At 42.8% G+C, this 18,878-nt stretch overlaps 1 protein-coding gene and 1 long non-coding RNA gene across 3 annotated transcripts in view; one reads left to right on the top strand and one right to left on the bottom strand.

Annotated features, from left to right (window-relative positions):
- Positions 1 to 9,286, bottom strand: part of ASB18 (ankyrin repeat and SOCS box containing 18) — a 61,539-nt gene extending 52,253 nt beyond the window's left edge. Inside the window, exons 1-2 of the mRNA XM_059167634.1 lie at positions 9,035 to 9,286; positions 2,146 to 2,148 (exon numbers count right to left, since the gene is read on the bottom strand). Coding sequence (XP_059023617.1) covers positions 2,146 to 2,148; positions 9,035 to 9,245 — 214 coding nt within the window. The 5' untranslated portion in view covers positions 9,246 to 9,286. The remainder of the gene's footprint in view (positions 1 to 2,145; positions 2,149 to 9,034) is intronic.
- Positions 1 to 18,878, top strand: part of LOC131827302 (uncharacterized) — a 140,621-nt gene that overhangs the window by 70,329 nt on the left and 51,414 nt on the right. Inside the window, exon 3 of one of the 2 annotated variants that reach the window (XR_009351966.1) lies at positions 8,982 to 9,073. The exons of the other annotated variant lie outside the window; for it this stretch is intronic. This is a non-coding gene — a long non-coding RNA (uncharacterized LOC131827302). Of the gene's footprint in view, positions 1 to 8,981; positions 9,074 to 18,878 lie in introns of those variants that run through there. 2 annotated transcript variants of the gene reach the window in all.

Genomic DNA, 18,878 nt, shown 5'->3' with positions numbered 1-18,878 from the left:
CAGAGGTCACTAGACTTTTTCTGCAAAGTGCCAGAAAGCAAACATTTTAGGTTTGTAGGTCGTATGGCCCCTGAGGCAACTTCAGCTCTGCCATGATAGAATGAAAGTAGTCATTGATAACATGTAAATGAATGAGCTTGGCCAATCAAACCTTACTTGTAAAAACTGGCAGCCAGGACTGGGATCATAATTTGTTGACCTTTGCTGTAGGCAGTAGGGAGCCACTGCAGGTTTGTGGGAAGGGGAGAGACAAGCACCTTCAAATAGGAAACAGTCATTGCATCCTTCTCTCTGTGTGCCTTTCCCACTCCTCACTTGAGTGAACCTGCTCTCTCTTCTCAAGGCAAGCTCAACTCAACAACACTCAGCAGAGCATCCAGGTACCCTGGCACACATTTGACATATTTTCCTCACTTATATCTCTCTTCTGGTTTGCTGAACTTCTTGAATCTGTAAATTTATGTCTTTCATCAAATTTGGGACATGATTGGAATCTATTTCTTAAAATATTTCTTCTGTTCCATTATCTTCCTTCTCTCTTTCTTGGACTCCATTTGGCTATATTAGATCTTCTAAATTGTCCCACAGTCTCTGTTCATTTTCTTTTCTATCATTTTACTTGCTGTTCTTCAGGTTGGATACTTTCCGTTGATCTATTTTCAAATTCATAGACCCTCTTCTGTTAAGCCCATTATTGACTACAACAAAGCCAACTCTAACTTCAAGAGCGGTGGGTGAGCTGTATTGCCTTAAGGACTCAATTAATAGAGAAGGAAGCACCTCCTTGGTTCCAGTCTCTCCACTGCCATCCTTCCTATTAGAAGATCTCATTCCATTGCTGAATGGATCCTCACTGCCTTTCCAAGATAGTGGTCTAGAATTTGTGCTATCTATCCCAACTTACTTGCCTCAACTTTTCTCCCCCTACTCTGAATTACACAGCCTCATTTCCAGGCAGGTCCCTCTTCATTGCACAGGGTGTTGTGCCCCAGCATGCTTCACTTTTTCTCAATCTACTCCCTCTATTTGGATTCCCTTGCTTTTGATCACAGCCATCTATCAAGGACCAGCCCAAGAGAGTTTTAGTGTCCCCCATATGTTATGTGGCCTGTTAATATTTATTATGTACCTACTGTGTGCCAGAATATGGTGAATAGGACAAACCCAGTCCCCGTTCATATCCAGTTGCTGAATTCAGTATTGGAAGATAATGGGCAATGAGGTAGTCATTTGCCACTTCCAATTAGTGCCTTAGGAATGTTTTTCCTGAACAGAGCTCACCATTGCAGGAACTGCCATCCTCCTGGGAAGGAGAAAAGCCTCTTTGCTATCATCCTCATTTCTTTTTGTTCTTTCAAAACTCTCCAGTGTGCTTGGGAGTGATGCTAATAGAAGTATGTCATCAGCATACATTATTTCTTTATTAGCCTGTTTCTCAATTTTGATTCTGAAAATATCCTGATTTAGTCTAATTGCAATTTCACCGTGTTCCACAGGCAGTGACAATTCATACTGGGGGGAGCTGAGACGTGACCCTTAGGATTTTTCTTCCTGCCCCATATGATCTGAAGCTGGACCATTAGCTCTAAGGCATGCATCTCATCTCATCACAGTGACTCAACCTGCTTCTGGGGAAGAAGAGAGCCTAGGGTGTGTATCTGGTTGAAAGCAAAGAAATATCTTTATTCTAGGTGGTGGGAGATATTTTTCTGTATCTAAAGCAAAGGCTAGAGCCATTTTATTCCTAAATAATTTAACTATATTCAAAGATAATCTGATGTTATTGTAGGAAAGTGTATTTCTAATAAATTCCACTTGATCTGGGTGAATCAATTCAGGCAGCGCATAATTGAGTCTGTTAGCAAGGACTTTAGCAAGAATTTTGCAATCAGTGTTAATTAAGAAGATGGGACAATAATTTGTGCATAATTCCGGATCTTTTCCTGGCTTGTGAATCAAAGTAATAAGAGCAATGCTCCGGCTGGTGGTGGGATAGTGTCATTAGGTGCTGATTTATAAGTACTTAGAAAGGTTTAATTTCATTTTGCTTCGAGCAGGGTCTCCCTGCCCCCACATCGTCTGCTCAGGGTGTGCAGCCAAGATGGTGGAGAGCTTCCCTCTCTATCCTTCCCTGTCACTGCTGACCTCCTGCTTTCCATTTCTGTTTTATTCGGCAGCCATGGACCCCATTTATTCATCCATGTTTTTTCTTAATACTCTTACTTGAATTATTTGAAGCCAGAGACTCCATGCTATTGATGTGTGTGGGCACGAGTATGTGTGTAAGGTAAAGTAAAAGGGCTGTATGCAGCTTCATTGGGGGAAATTTGTTCATGGATCTTCCTGAAAAAATGTGTCTGGGTGCGTATCAAGAGCCCTTCACTAAAACTTAGGAAACATACCTTGTTTATACAATGCTGCTAACTGGCTGTTGACCAATGGAGGAACAAATGTGAGCCTCAGTGTCTCCATCTGTAAAATGCAGCTGTAAGATGTGTGAACTACAGGTATCATGGAATTCTGGGAAGAGTTTTGGATTTATACTTTCCACCAGCTGTGAGGCCTCAGGGGTGTAACATACCCTCTTTGAGCCCCATTTTCCTCAGCTGGGTAAGCAGGAAAGGCAATAGCTCTTGGGGAATAGGGACTTAATGAAGTTCCTTGATACCTGTAAGTCCTCTCTCTTTGCTTCCACTTAGGGTTGGTTCCAGTTCTAACATGTTCTGGTTTGGGGATGTATTCTCCTTAAAGATTAGAACAGGCTGGCCTTGTGCCAAGCCACTGCTTATTTGGTGCATTCAAGTTCATAAATCAGTCTACACCACCCTCCAGGAGATACCTTCTTTCTCCCATTGTTGTGGAGTTAGCCATTCCTTTGCATGTGGGGCGGGGTCTACACAGGGCTCTGTTTGGATGTTCCAGAATTCTGAAGGCAACAGGGTTTTGTTAATGGCCTCCACAAACACAAGTCATTGGTCTCAAAACCTTAGCACAATTTATAAAGACCCTGAGAGATGAGCCAACCAACCCCATAAAGTGAGGATATTAAGGTTCAGAGAGATGGACTGACAAGTTCAAGGCCACGGAGGCAATGGTAGAGCCAAGGGAAGAACTGGGTCATCTCACTGTTAGTTTCTTGCCGTCCCCAGTACACCATTCTCAGAGCCCCCAGCAACATACATGATTCTGTCATTAGTTCAAATATGACTCCTACAAGGGAGGGGCTGTGCTCATTTCACTGACATTTGACTGTTGGGTTTGTCCTGGGTGATGTTCTCCTCTATGCACAGGGAAGGGGTGGCAGATGTGGCCCAAAGTGATGGTGGCCTCAGTGTCAAGTCTACCGGGGTGTTGGCTGGGTGAGAAGTTGCACTGCACAAACAGACCCCATTTTGATGTGTATGCATATGCCTATCACACATTCCCCACAATCACTCCCCAAGTGTATACATGCTGCTGGGTACGATCTCTTAATAAAAACCCAATTAGTATTTCTTTAACTTGCCTCCAGATGCTTAAATACCATTACCCCAAACACAACATAATGTCTCTAGTTTTCTGTTTCAATCAAGAATTCAAGTAGCATCTTGACTTGTATATAATATATCAGCAGCAAAATCATGGAATGCTGACATCCTTAATAATAGCAATTAGTAATCAGTTGTTTCTTAAGTAGTTTGATTACACCAGTTACCAAATTGTACAGTTGATGCATTTGGGGGCAAGAAGGGTCTCGCCACCCCTCCCCCAGCCATCCTTTCTCCCTTTCCATGTTCTTGGTGGTTAGTGAACTGATAGGCATTGAAGGATGCGAGGACAAACGATGCAATCATCACTAATATTAAAATATTATCCAAAAATAGAATTAAATATTTCTTTACAGAAAGGCTAACCCCAGTAGTATCCATGGGAAGGCAATCCATCATGTCAGCAAAAGAGCTTAGACTATCTGTGCTAGGCAGCACACACAGACTTTGAGCTCCTTCTCAGAGCAAAGACCTTGTGCTAGGCTCTGGGTACCAATATGTGTTCAGTAAGGTTCTCACCTTCAAGGAGTTGTTTTTAAGTTTTAAATATCTGGTGGGTATAGCAATTAGCCCAGCAAGGCCATGTGTTTCCGTAACTAATGGAGACTGAGGCCATTGTGTCTTTATGGAGGAGGAGAGTCTGTGGGCCAGGTGACCAGGGATGGTCCTCTAGTGGAGGCCATCCGCTGAGCAGGCTCTGGAAGGAAGGAGTGGCCTAGGTGAGCAGAGGAGGTCCTCACGTGCCTCAGAATTTGGGTGCAGCCCTGGTGGGGAGGTTCCTATTGGAATGGGGTGGATGGCATAGATGGGGGAGTTGATTATTGGACAGCTATGTGCTTGGTCCTGTTCACCTTCTCTCCCTCTCCCTCTCCCTCTCCCTCTCCCTCTCCTCTCTCTCTCTCTCTCTCTCTCTCTCTCTCACACACACACACACACACACACACACACACACACGGGGGGCGATGCCCCATTCCTGGTCCATCTCAGTCCATCCTTGCAGGGGACATGTGAATAGTGTCTTTAGGGAAATCCCAGCCAATGACCGTTCCCCTGCCTGTCTGCCAACTGTGTATGGAAGGCACATGCTGCACTTTGTCCCATGATCTGTTAGGGCTAAAATTTCAAGTTCCTCTGACCTCAGCCCTCATCAAGGTGGGGGGCATCTACACCTGGGGAGACTTCTCCAGAAAAAGCTCCTCCCACCATTTTCTCAGCTGGTGCCTCCTTTTCTCATGCTTTTATTGTGATGCTAACATGATACATTGGAATAAATTATTATTATTGTTTTGTATTCCCTTTGGTTGAATAGTAAGTTCCTAGTGCAATGAACATGGGGAGTTCACTGACAGATAAGGTCCTTGTGTGTTCATAGTGACAAGCACATGAGAGAGAATGGTTACTTTTCTTTTTCTTATTTTTGCAGATCGTTGTCTTTGGAACTAGACTCAAAAACCTGTAACCAGGGTTGTTCTTGGGATGGAAACTTTCCTCCTCTCCCCTAAATGCATTTGCCAACATGCATCTTGGCTCTTTCCTCTCCTGGCCTAAGTAGGCATTCCAGGTGCTGGTCCTCGCTGGCCCAGCCCCATACCCCATCTTCATATTTCTTCCCCGGAGGAGAATAAGTTCTTCACAGTATCCATTTCCAGTATGAGCTGTATTTCAGCATATTGCTGTAAGTTCTAACCACTCTTCAAGCATTCTAAAGACCTCACATGTATATTTAAATCCAAACAGCTCTTGTTCCTGACAAGGATAGTCCTCAAGGACTCAAAGTTGCTTTGAGAAAGAGCTCATTTGCTCTCACAAATCCGCAAAAAGGAACTCATGCTTCACTGCAGGCTGTGACAATGAATCTTTGGGATCATCGCCTCAGAGAAGCACAGAGATGATGGGACCTCAACATTGATGCAAGCCGGCGTTTCCCAGGAAGCACCTACAAACTACCAATTCCCCTGGTGACGAAACCACACCAAGCCTTTAATATACCATCGTGCCAAACTCCAAGCGCATGATTCTGCAGAAGCATCTCCCAAGTTCATTCCATCATGGACCTCTGTTTGGGAAGCCCTCATTGAATCTCATGTCACTGGCCCAGAAAGGGAAAGAGACGTTCCTAAGGTCACACAGCTCATTGGTGGCAGAGCCCAAGTTCCCTTCTTGAATATCCCACTCCACGGCGGGAGCTTCTCCAGACCCCTGGTGACCGCTTGGGGCTGATGTGCCTGGGCTGTGAGCCTGGGAGTCATCCCTCATATCACTCTTTTTTTTTTTTTTTAAAGATTTTATTTATTTATCTGACAGAGAGAAATCACAAGTAGATGGAGAGGCAGGCAGAGAGAGAGAGAGGGTAGCAGGCTCCCTGCTGAGCAGAGAGCCCGATGCGGGACTTGATCCCAAGACCCTGAGATCATGACCCAAGCCGAAGGCAGCAGCTTAATCCACTGAGCTACCCAGGCGCCCCCCTCGTATCACTCTTGTTTATGTTCTCCACTCTCCCTGTTGCCAGGCACACAGTAGGGGCTCAGCACACTGTCACAATTAGGTCCCTCTGTTTTTGGTCTCCACTGGTAGCACCAGCCTCTACTTGTCACCAAGACCTTCCCATGGGCCCACCCATGCAGTTCTCATCTTTGTCACTGACCTTTGTATTTATCCTGCTCTCTTGGTTGAGACTCTTGTCATCTCTCACCTAGAAACTGTCTTTGGTCACCTTCTAATTAGGCTCTCCTTCCCTTTCTTGTTTCCTTCAAATACTGTTTTCACATTATGTCCAGAGCAGCATGCCCAGAACACAAGACCGAGCACACTGCACGCTCTGCCTTGGATTCAAGGCCAGCCCTCTTTCCCTATAATAGAGTCACTGGTAACAAGATGTGCCTTAATCATTCAGGGTATGATCACCCTGAAATGAAAACAACCCTGAAGGAACCCAAGCCCTTAAAACATGTCATCAGCAATGAATTGTTCTTGCCTTTCTAAATGGTGCACTTCAGCAGGGAGAAGTATATACATATATGATTTAGGATGTAATGGGTTCATCGTGGGAAGGAATGAAACTCTCTTAAAACAAATGTCACTGCTTTCAAGGGTCCAGCAGAGTTGTGGTGGTTGGGGGACAGTGAAGGTGGGGCAGGGCAATTAGGAATGTGAAAAGAATGATATTTTAAATTGCGGATTCCAAATACACCCATCCCCAACCAGCATTGATGGCTTTGTAAAAGGGGATGTCGAGGGGGGACTTGCTTTTAAGCTTAGCAGAAGACAGAGGGCATGACCATGGGGTGTAACAAATGTAGGCGGGGTTCAGGGAGGCAACCAGGCGTGGCACAGACAAAGGGGGAGCCCTCGTCCCTGTGTCTGAAGGGGCAAGATGGGAGGTGAGAGCTGTCAGCCAGGAGCTGAACTTTTGGCACAAGGATGAAGCCATCTGCTGCATCCAACAGGGGTCAGAGTGCATGAGGCAGGTGATGCAGTTCAGAAGGTCAGCTTCATAGACGGGCACAGGGCAGGCAGGGTGAGGTAGGGAGGGTGGCAAAAGCAAAACATAGAGCTCAGTGCTCCAGGCGAAACTGCAGTTTATGATGGCTAAGTTCCCTCCTCACACGCCAGGGCAATCTCCTGCACTGGGCAGCATCCCCGGTACTGGCTTGGTGAGACTGCAGTGCCTGTCTATGTGAAGCTAAGATCAGAACAGAGGTGTGTTGTTCTTTGGGCTTGTGGCTCCTGGACCCTCACCCTGATCATGGCCACAGATACTAGGAAAACCAAGGAAAAGAAGAAGCGGGAGATGCTTTCTCCCTATAGCCTAATGCAGCTTGCTTAACTCCCCAGTGAAAGGCAGCCAAGGGGGTACACCCATGCCGTGAGGGAGCAGAGGGATTGTCACCCCCATCCAGACTGATCTGGATCTCCCTCTTCATCACATGAAAGCCCCACTGGCTAGCACCAATGTCCCGTGCACATTCCTTTTTGATATATTTTCTGCTTGTGGGAGCATGTGTGTATGTGTGAGTGTGTGTGTGTGTGTGCGCGTGCACGTGCGCAGGTATACATGTGTGTGCATGCAGGCGTGGATGACAGGACTCAGTCTAGTGGGTTGACAAGAGCCCCCTGTACACCTTGTAGGGGCCAAGCACCTCTGACAAGCTAGAACACAGCCCTCGTGTGTGCAGCATAAGGAATAGCATGGAGGACATTAGGAGAATGAAGGGAAAACTGAAGTGGGGGAATCCAAGGGGAGACAAACCATGAGACTGTGGACTTTGAGAAACAAACTGAGGATTTTTGAGGGGAGAGGGGTAGAATGATGGGTGAGCCCCGTGGTGGGTATTAAGAAGGGCACAGATTGCATGGAGCACTGGGCTGGGTGTCATACGTAAACAATGAATTATGGAACACTACATCAAAAACTCATGACGTACTGTACGGTGACTCACATGACACAATAAAAAAAGAAAGGAAATCTTGCACCAAGGCAAATAGTTCCATTTTTTATACAAAGAAGTTCTGTAAAATGACAAAAAAAAAAAAAAAAAAGAAGTGGGAAGAGATTGCCTCCCTGAATAGACACATCCCATGTGTACAGGTCTACAAAGAAAAAGAAAGCCCTGTGGCTAAGACTTTGTCCTGAGCTATACCAGAAGGACGGGTGGGCAGGCAGAGGACAAGGGCCAGTGCATGCTTTTTCCGTTGCTGGCTCAAGGATTAATATTCACCACCAGCAATGTTCAGGATATGGTGAGGCACACGCTCGCACTGTTGGAGGAAATAGAAACCCTTTTAGAAGGCAGTTTGTTAACTTTTCTGTCCTTGTTTTCTTGTCCTTGTAATTCTGCTCCTAGGAATTTATTTTAAGACTATAACTTGACATGTTACAGGTAAACAATGAATCATGGAACACTACATCAAACTCTAATGATGTATGGTGACTAACATAACACAATAAAAAAATTATTAAAAAAGGATATTACCTGAATAGGAAAAAAAAAAACCCCATCATACGAAGGCTGATAAAGATGCTAATTATGGCGTTAATTATGGTAGTAAAAATGTAAACAAATATTCCTTTCTTGTTGGCATTCGGTTTAAGTATTTTGTGATTAATCACCTCAATAGGTGATTGAAATTAGTAAGACTATGTAACATCATGGAAAATACTTTAGATATATTAACTCAACAGAGCAGAACACAAAATTACATCGCGGACATGGCTATAAGGGAGGGGGGAAATCTACACATGCAGAAAAAGTGGAGAAATGGAAACAGGTGTGTGGGAGGCCAGGGGCCCCAGGAGTGCTTGTCCTCTGTTTAAATTGTTTGTAGCAGGTACTGGGGGTTGCATAGCAACACACACGGTGCATGCAGCCAAGTGTGTACGTATATATAAACAAGAACCAGACGGACAAACCTCCAGCATGTGCCGTTTTCACCCATTCACCCTTCCACCTCCAGGAACAGCCCACCCCCCATGATGGGAAATTTGATGTCAGACACACGCTGGTTACCTACGAGCGCGCCAACGGGCAGCTGAGCCGCGGGGTCCTTCATCCAGTCATCATTGTCCAGTTCTATGATGGCGTCCACGTGCCTCACTTCCGTGCAGATCAAGTGGCTCACCCTCTCCTCATCCTTGGCGTCCAGGGCAGACTTTAATCTCCTCACTAAATCCGAGTGGAGCGGGTAATCCGGAAGGCGATCAGAGTTGGACATCGTCATGCTGTTTGTGCATCGACCAAACTTCCCAACGGAGTCCAAAGGTAGCAGCTGTGGTGCGCAGGGCACTGTGGGCGTTGCTTTAAATAGAACAAACCCAGCTCGCTTTTCAGCTGCTGGGGAGGGCCACTGGCTGGCAGCCCTTTTCTTCACAGGGCCATGGGAATCAAGCTTCCTGAAGGTCTCTGGTTAAGATTATTCTAGGGATGGGGCAGTAGACATGTTGGTAAGTGGAGGAAGAAGATAAGGGGATAGAATTTTAAAAGAGAACTCTCATAGGTAGTGTTGAGCAATGCCCTCTTTCAGCAAAAGTGAGATCTTTTCGTGAAACTGATTGAAAGGGGAAGTATTACCCAGTGGTCCACTTTCCTTCTTTCCTTGAACATTGACATGATGTGTGGAGATGTGGCAACCATATTATAGCCATGAGGTGACAGTCAAGAGTGAAGGATCAACATACTGAGGAGAATGGAATAGAAGGAGGGGAAGAGATGGCTTCTCAATGGCATTTCTGGACCTTTGCTTTAGCTCTGGGCCGCCAACCACCAGACTTCCTGTCTTTATTCCTTAAGCACTATTCACGAGTTTTTGTTGACTTGCACCTCATAGTGTTTCTGGTTGATGTATTCAGTCTACCTTTAAAATCATGGCAATGTCCTGGTTTAGTCTAGAGATGCAGCACAAGAATGTCGTAAATAATGTGGATGATCTCCCCAAGCCTTCTGGTCTCTGGCCCTTGAACTCTTGCCTTCCATGATAAAATCCCACTATATGTTGCTTGGACAGCAGCCAACCCCAGAGTCTTTGAGGAAGGAACAGTGGCATGGTGGGCTGGGGTCATCAATGAGCAAGTGGCCAGTACCCCTTAAGGGACTGCCTTCTAGTGTCACAGGAACTGAAAATGGACCTTGCTGGAGACATTCTGGGAATCTTGGAAATGGGTTAAAAAAAATTTTTTTTTTATTAAAGACTTTTGTTTATTCATTTGACAGAAAGAGATTGCAAGTAGGCAGAGAGGCAGGCAGAGAGAGAAGGGGAAGTAGGCTCCCTGCCAAGCAGAGTCTGATGTGGGGCTCAATCCCAGGACCCTGAGATCATGACCTGAGCCAAAGGCAGAGGCTTAACCCACTGAGCCACCAGGTGGCCTGGAAATGGGTTTTTGAGATCTTAACTCAATGGATCAGTCTTCAGTTCAGATGTCTGACCAACTTGTTGAGAGGGTAGTTGCCCTTTGATTCTTCCTTTGGCCAAAGAATTGTGAATTTTGACAGGAGAGATTTTTGAACCTGAATTTCCAGGTCCAAATGCTTGGCAGTATCAAATACCTTATGTTTAGAAAGAAACATAACAACACAAGCACCATTTGTGTAAATGCAAAGAGAGGGAGGGTAGTGGCCAAAGGAAAATTATCTGAATTTGGTAAGGTAATTTGAAGAAAAAACCCGAGAATTATTGAGATTGCTATCAAACTTCAAATCAGAAGGGAGGTAAAGATGAAGCACTTGTTAGGCAGATAATAAGATGACAAAGCCTCAAAATATGGCACTCACTGATCTTAATTACCAAGCTATCTGCTGGGTGTTTAATCAGTAGCACATATACTATGCTAATTATTCTGGCTAATTTTGTTATAATGTAATTCTTTATCAACCCTGCTATGTATAAATTAGGAATTGAAATGTAACTAACACAAATTATATTTAAGGCAACATGAATTTCTTTATTTCAGTGTGAAATCTTTTAATCTCTATTTCTTTATCTTTCTTTTTTTTGATTAGCCTATGTGAACCACCCCCTCTACTGTCCACCCTGCCTCAGTGCCCAGCAACCTGACTATTATTTGAAGAGAAAGGAGAGCCCAGCATTAACACTCCCCCCAACTTCTTGGAAATCTTATATATGACTATCTCCTTCAGTGATTGTCCTTGAAAGGTGCAGAACGTATTTAAGCAATCAACGGTAGACAGATACTGGCTTTCTCTGAATGAGATAAAGGTTGTTTCACTGTTCTACCTTAATGTTTAAATAATCATCAGAGGGTACCATAATTCACATATTTTCAGTGATATATTGTATGTGACTTATGTCAATTTGTTTACAAATGTGTTTAGTTGAGAACTAATAACACAGATCCTCACAGAAAAGCATAAACATTATCTAGAGGGTTTTATTTTTTTATGTCATTTGAGCTTGCATCCAAATTAGGTCAGGCTGGTACAGAAGTTGATGGAGCTGTGCATAGCCCACTGGCATGCCTTCAGACACTGCCAGACACAGAGCTTTTAAAAAAAAATGAATCAGTATTTTTGGTTTTGAATTATTTTGGGGCAAAATAACAAAGCTTATTGAATAAAAGAGTACAGTGTGGTTCTAATTTAGTTTTGGCACCATCAGTGTGAGTCAGTTGCCAACAGAGGGTCATGGTGTGGGAGAAATGGCCAGTCCCAAATACTCAGACCCCATTGTGACCTCAGGGTAAGGGGCAAGCCCTGGGCATATCCAGATTAACTTGAAGTGACCATGAAGTAAATCCATTTCTGATTTCTTCTTTGAGCCTGAAATGCCCCTGCTATTTCCTGAGGTTCTAGAGAACTACTCCTTTGACCTATAGGTTCCCACTAGGAGGCCCCAGTGGCGCATACCTCACCTTTGAATCCAGCCATGGGCCTTCCCAGCTCAGGGTTGTCCTGGGGTTCCCTTCCCAGGCCGTACTCCCTCTCTCTCACCATTCTGTCCTCTCTCTGGATCCTGCAGCCCGGTTTCCAGAGTCTACCATTTCCCTGCTCCAGGACACAGATGCTTCTCCCTGTGGTCAGAAGCTTTTTAATTTGGCTGAAGTTTCCTCTAAATCCCTTTTTAATGGGTCTCTCATAGGCTTTCAGGCCTGATGGTTTCAACCAGGACATTTGTGTAGAATGTATTTACCGTTGTGTGGCTGGACTGACTTGCCCATCAATCTCCTAGGCCATGGGGAGCCACTTTGTGAAGTGGCATTGTGATGTGGTCTTTATGGGCAGCTCTTTGTGCAAGGAGAAAACAGAAGCCCCTTTCATTCCCTTTGTATTTTTGGAGGCTTGAAACAACGCGATGGGATGTGGGCACAAATGAAATGTGATGAAAGCCATTTACAACTTTTGCAAGGTTTTTCTTTTTCTTTTTTTTCTTCTATTGGGGCATGATTTGTGATGGCACAAGGATGGAGTTGTACAACTGGAGACGCAGACATTTCCATTAATGAAGCCCTCAAAGAAAATAACAAATGAGTTTCATTCAATGAATACGTTTTGAGTCCTAGTGTATGGCAGGCTCTTCTCCATGTGCTGGGAGCACAAGATATGATATACTATGTACTGATTATATGGTTCGTGACACAAACCAGGCACTCTTCTAAAGGCATTGCATACATAAACTCGTTTTCTCCTGGTAACAATCTTGCAAAGTGGTGCTATCATTATTGCCACTGGGCAGAGGGAGAAACTGAGTAAGTGAAACAATTTGCTTTCTAAGTGGCAAAGCTGCTAAGTGACAAAGTCACACTACTGCTAAGTGGCAAAGACAAGATGCAAATAAGTAGAGTCTAAGTGTGCCCTTTAAAACTCCAGGTCGAGCTTCTCAGCTGTCTGATTCCTCCCTGAAGATCCCACTCTGCTCTCCTGTAGTCTGTTGCTTCCTCATCCTTCCTTTCTGTTATTTTGTCTTTTTTGAGATGGAGTCTTGTGAGAAAAGATGAGGAAACAGTGGGAGGAAGGAGAAAGACACAAGGGCAAGGCATGCACTGAGAGTATTTGGGGAACTTTGGGAGAAAAAGGTCTATGAGCAACTGTCGCGTATGTAGGAAGTGGATAAAGAAAGAAGGAATCTTTGGTTGCTGGATGGTGTTCCGTTGAGACTGGACCACCAGGGTCATGGCTTCTTAAGAGTATTAACAGCTAATTACGTGTATCACTGCCATTGACCGAATGACAGTGATGCATCCATCAAGCACGATGATGGGAGGTGAGGAGTTTGCCTTCTGAAAAGTAAACGTGGAAATCAACATGATGGAAAGCAGACAGTGCAGTCACTTTGGGGGTGCAGACGAACAGTTTGAGGGCAGCAATCTGCTTTCAAATTTTAACTCCTCCTAATTCAGATAATCTTAGCAATAAAGGAAAAGGAGAAAAATGGAGAAAATGTATGTCCGTGGTTGAACTTAGAGCAGACTGCATCACCATGACAAAAATTCTGAGCAATTCCTCTGAGAAATAGAGCAGGCAAGATTGAGAAAGGGCTGACCAGCTCACTGTGGGCATGACTGAAAGGAAATGCAGAGCGGAGCCCTGGGATGAGTATGGGACTGATCTTGCCTCCTCAGCAGGTTCAGAAAGGGGCCCTGAGAATCACGTGTGTCCAGAACACCAGCATCTCATGTCACATTCTATTTCTGATGCAGGCAGGGGACCCATTGGCTTCTCAGCAGGACAGTCATGTGTGTTTCAGAAAGGGGTCCCATATTGGCCATTTCAAACTAGGAACAATCCAAATGTCATCAACAGTAGAATGGATAGATAAACTGTGGTATATTCCCACAGGGGGTAAAGATAGAGTAATGAGGAGGAATATACCGCAGTTACTTGCGATAAGGGCTTGACTCTCACAAATACAATGTTGAATAAATGAAGCTGCCAGACACAAAAGAATAAATGCCATAGGACACAACTTGCCTAAAATTTAAAAACAGGCAAAAGTAAACTATAGGGATGGAAGTCAAGACACTGATGACTTTTTCAAGAGAAAGAGGAGGTAGTGAGCAGGAGGGGACATAGAGGAATTTCAGGCAGTATTTTACTTCTTGAACTGCTTGATGGTTACAGGGGTGTTTGGGATAATTCATCGGACCGTTATGTTGTCTCTGTGTGAACTTTTCTGTATGCATCTTGTACTTCATAATATAAAAAAGATAGTTATAGAATGTTTCAAAGAAAAAGGCAGCTGAAATAGATACAAGACAGAAATATTCTGAAGAGCTTTTTTTGAGAGTTTCTTCATATTTTGAAACCAAAATATTAATGGCCCAGGAGAGGTGGAGTATGGTTGACAGTATCCAACCCCCCCCCCCCCCCCCCATCCCAGGACAGATGAAGAACTGGACTTTCCATTACAAATACCAGGAAGCTCCATGGGGACTGATTCAGGGCTGAGGGGTTCCTTAGTTAATCTTCTAGACATAGTGTTTCAAAGGTCAACTTGTCAGCTAATCAACATCTGGTTTGGATGATATTTGGTGTTTCCAAGATTGTCCAGTTTTTTCCTCCTCCCTCTTATTGACTTATCACTTGTGGGAAACTCACTTTAAGTAGTCTGAATGCTCAAAATCCTACTGAAAAGAGAGCCCCTGTAAATCAATTAGAAAAAGGTAGGCAGCCTAGTGGAAAAGTGGAGAAGAGACTTGTGAAGGAATTGTGGTGTGAAGATAAACACTTCTGATCCAAGATGAGACTGGACAGTAACCAGTAGAACACTGCCCAATGTCCTGGGGTGGTCCACTATTACATAACAAATAAATACATGTTGCATTTTGCAGTATGCAAATGGACAAGCATAGTCTTTCCAAATGTCCCTGCAACGTTTATTGATACACAGACATTTGTTTATATTCAAAGCCATGTGGAAAGTATTAATAAATTTCCAGAGAAATGTATTTATATTCTCTGACCACAAATATATAAATTGAGAACTTATCAATATCTTTTGGACAAACAAAGATCATCAAAGCACTTGGGTATTAAAAACAAACAAAACATTTTTTTAAATGAGGAGCTTAGATGTTATAAGATAAATCAGTGATAAGAAATTGTTTCAGAGGAATGACAACAAGGGCAAGGTATAGCAAAATTTACCAGAGGTGGCCAAAGCCATCCTCAGAAGAACATTCATAGCCTTCAGTGTGTGTTTTTTTTTTTTTTTAAAGATTTTATTTATTTATTTGACAGACAGAGATCACAAGTAGGCAGAGTGGGAGGCAGAGAGAGAGGAGGAAGCAGGCTCCCTGCCAAGCAGAGAGCCCAATGCGGGGCTTGATCCCAGGACCCTGGGATCATGACCTGAGCTGAATGCAGAGGCTTTAACCCCCTGAGCCACCCAGGCATCCCAGCCTTCAGTGTCTTTATTATGAAACAAGAAAGAAGGGAAATAGAGGAACTAGGCATTCACCTAAACAGCAATATAAAGGTAAAACCAAGAAAGCAAGAATGTAGGACTAATAGATTTAGATAGAAGGAGGAGAGAGAAAAATAGTCAAGATAATTTAAGAACTCAACAATATTTTGAAAAGAAAATATATTAAAAAAACCTCTAGCAAGATTAATAAAATAATAAGTGAACAAGCACAAATACATAATCTTAGGGAAAAAAAGCTATCGCTAAATAAAGGACATAGTTTTCAATCTTCAGGAAAAATATATTTTAACTCATCTAAAAGTCTTTTTTTTTTTAGTGGTATTTTTCACATTTTTAAAAAAGATTTTATTTATTTGACAGAGAGAGAGAGAGAGATCACAAGCAGGCAGAGAGGCAGGCAGGGAGAGGGGGAAAGCAGGCTTCCTGCTGAGCAGAGAGCCTGATGTGGGGCTCAATCCCAGGACCCTGAGATCATGACCTGGGCCGAAGGCAGAGACTCAACCCACTGAGCCACCACCCAGGTTCCCCGACTCATCTGAAAGTCTTAATGAAATGAATGATTTTTCAGGAAAATGAAAAGAAATAAAAATGAAATAAGGAAAAGGCAGAAAACCAAAGTACATCAATTTTGTTGATGAAACTAAAAAATTCTGCCAAAGAAATATTCATAAAAGGCTCCAATAAAACACAACAAACATAAGAGCAATCATAGCAGAAACAACAAACAGAGGTAGACCAACATCAATTACAAATACATTTATAAAAATGCCATGTAAAATATTGACAAATCAAATCCACCAGTCTGATGAAAGAATAATACACGTGACCATGTAGTGTTTATTGTAGGATTGCAAAATTTAACTTTAAAAAACCTACTAGTATGTTTTATCTCACAATATGTCAAAAGAGAAACAATATAGTTATCTCACTAGATGCTAAAATAACATTCAATGGCATCTAACACCCATTTCTTTAAAAAAAAAAATCCCTTTATTTATTTATTTATTTTAAGTAATCTGTACTCCCAGTGTTGGGCTTGAAGTCAGGACCCTGACATCAAGAGTCACATGCTCTATTGACTGAGACAGCCAGGTACCACATATTTATTTCTTATTTCTTATTAAAACATCCAGTAAGCTAGAATTAAAGGATGTTCTCTTACATGATAGAAGTTATCTTTCTAAAAGTAACAACTAACCTCATATTTAAAGCTGAAACAGAGATATTTTTTACTAAGATCAAGAACAAAACAGGAAAGCTCACTATCATCCCTTCTTCCCTGTCTCAGTTTGGGATCAATCGAAAGGAGGCATCAAACAGATGCAGCTCAAAATGTCAGCTTCATTACGATAAAGCCAACTGAAGAAGGTGGCTTCAGATCTGAAGCCAGAGAAGCTGGCTAGCAATCCATGAATTAGGCGAGATGCACAGTCACTGGCAGCTCTGACACTCCTTTCCCCACCCACACCCGACTAGGACTGACCCTTCCCAGGAAGCAGAGAGATCAGAGCGAACCCTCTCAGATGGGCAGACCCATAGAGAATCCAGAAGGGGCTGAGCCATAGAGCCATCTTTTTCCTAAAGATATAATAAAGCGTTCCCAAGGGAAAAGACAGGAGATGAGAGGGCGGCCAGGAGCGAGATAGAAGATCAAGTTTTGCATGTGGAAGCATGAAGCCAAGGGGACCTTGGTATTCTGTACTCCTCGTGACATTTTAGCCAGTGTGATGAACAGAAAAAGAAATAAGAGCAATAAGTATCTTTAGATAAATCAGAATGATCAATTATTATCTGCACATGATGCAGCTCTTTGGAAAACCCAAGTGAACCAACTGACAAATATATTCATTTGAACTTCCAAAAATGTTCAGTAAGCTGGCCAATTTCCCTCCCCAAATGAAAAAATTAATAATCTGAGGGTTTTGAAGGGGTGGGGGGTGGGAGTTTGGGTGAGTCTGGTGGTGGGTATTAAGGAGGGCACGGATTGCATGGAGCACTGGGTGTGGTGCATAAACAATGAATTCTGGAACACTGAAAAGAAATAAAAAAAATTAAAAATAAAAACATTAAAAATAGCTTATTTATATATTCTGGCAAAGTTAGAAAATTGGGCAAGGTATGGAGGAGGGAATCCTGGAAAAATAAATTTACTCCAATGTCCAAGAAGCTACAGTGATTTGTAAAGCGTGGTTGTGGCAGAAGAAGGAAGGAAGATCAATGGAAGAGAATACTGGAAAGGTTTAGAATATGAAATCAGGCATTTAAGTCACTGGCAAGGAAAGGTTTCAATAAATAGAGCTGAGATAATTGGATAAAAATAAAATATCAAATTTGTCATATTATACACCAAAAGAAATCCCAGATAATTTAAAACTTTATTTATTTATTTAAAAAAAAGATTTTATTTATTTGTTTGAGAGAGAGAGGCCGAGAGAGAGAGAGAGAGAGAGAGAGAGAGCATGAACAGGGAGAAGAGGGAGAAGCAGAATCCCAGCTGAGCAGGGAACCCAGTGTGGAGCTTGATCCCAGGACCCCAGGATCATGACCTGAGCCAAAGGCAGACGCTTTACTGATTGGGCCACCCAGGTGCTCCTAAAATTTAAATAAGGAAAATAAAACCATCTAACCATTAAAGGAGACTATAGATGCATACTTCCATTACTTGGGGATGAAAAAGATCTCTCTAAATATTAAAATAAGGGCAGAATCTGAAAGAAGACAGATTTGCCCAAACAAGTTTAAGCTTTCAAATATCAAAAGCCCTAAAAGCAAATGGGCAGAGCACTTGTGAAAAATATGAAAGATGATCAATCCTTCATATGTAAATGACTTCTTAGTAGTCAATAAACACAACTCCAAATCTCCAATGGCAAAAAAAGGGTAAAGAATATTTATGGATTTTTCACAAAAAATAAGTTAACATGCCAACAAATTGCTTAAAGTAATGTTAAACTTCACAAACATTCAGAACAATGCCAATTAAAACAAGATATTAAACTGACAAAGTTTCAAAAACGTTTATTTGTGTGTTGAGGTGACTATAAGAAAAGGAGCATTTATAAACACTTCTGGTGGGTATAAAATTTCTGGAGGTCAGAATGTATAGTGTGATTCTACTTTTGGTAAAGTCTTTATGATATTATGCTTAGGGAAAGAGTGAAAGGACAGATTTCAAATACTAACAGTGGTTCTCTTTAAATGAGCATTTTAGATTTTCATCTGTATTTTCTGTTTTCCGCAATGAAATGATTACTTTCGTAATCATGCTGAAAAAGCTTTTTTTTTTTTTTTTTTAGAGGAAAGAATACACACGTGTGCTAGTTTAGGACACTTTGAGGAGCAAGGGAAAGACAAGAACTTCCTCAGAAGGTACACAGGGACAGTGATTAGAAGTGTGGGGCAGGGGCGCCTGGGTGGCTCAGTCCTTAAACGTCTGCTTTTGGCTCAGGTCATGGTCCGGGGGTCCTGGGATTGAGC

This window comes from Mustela lutreola, chromosome 3 (genome assembly GCF_030435805.1).
Source record: "Mustela lutreola isolate mMusLut2 chromosome 3, mMusLut2.pri, whole genome shotgun sequence".
Taxonomy (NCBI): Eukaryota; Metazoa; Chordata; class Mammalia; order Carnivora; family Mustelidae; genus Mustela; species Mustela lutreola.
The sequence above is the reverse complement of the archived record's forward strand: the minus strand, read 5'-3'. Positions and strand labels throughout refer to the sequence as shown.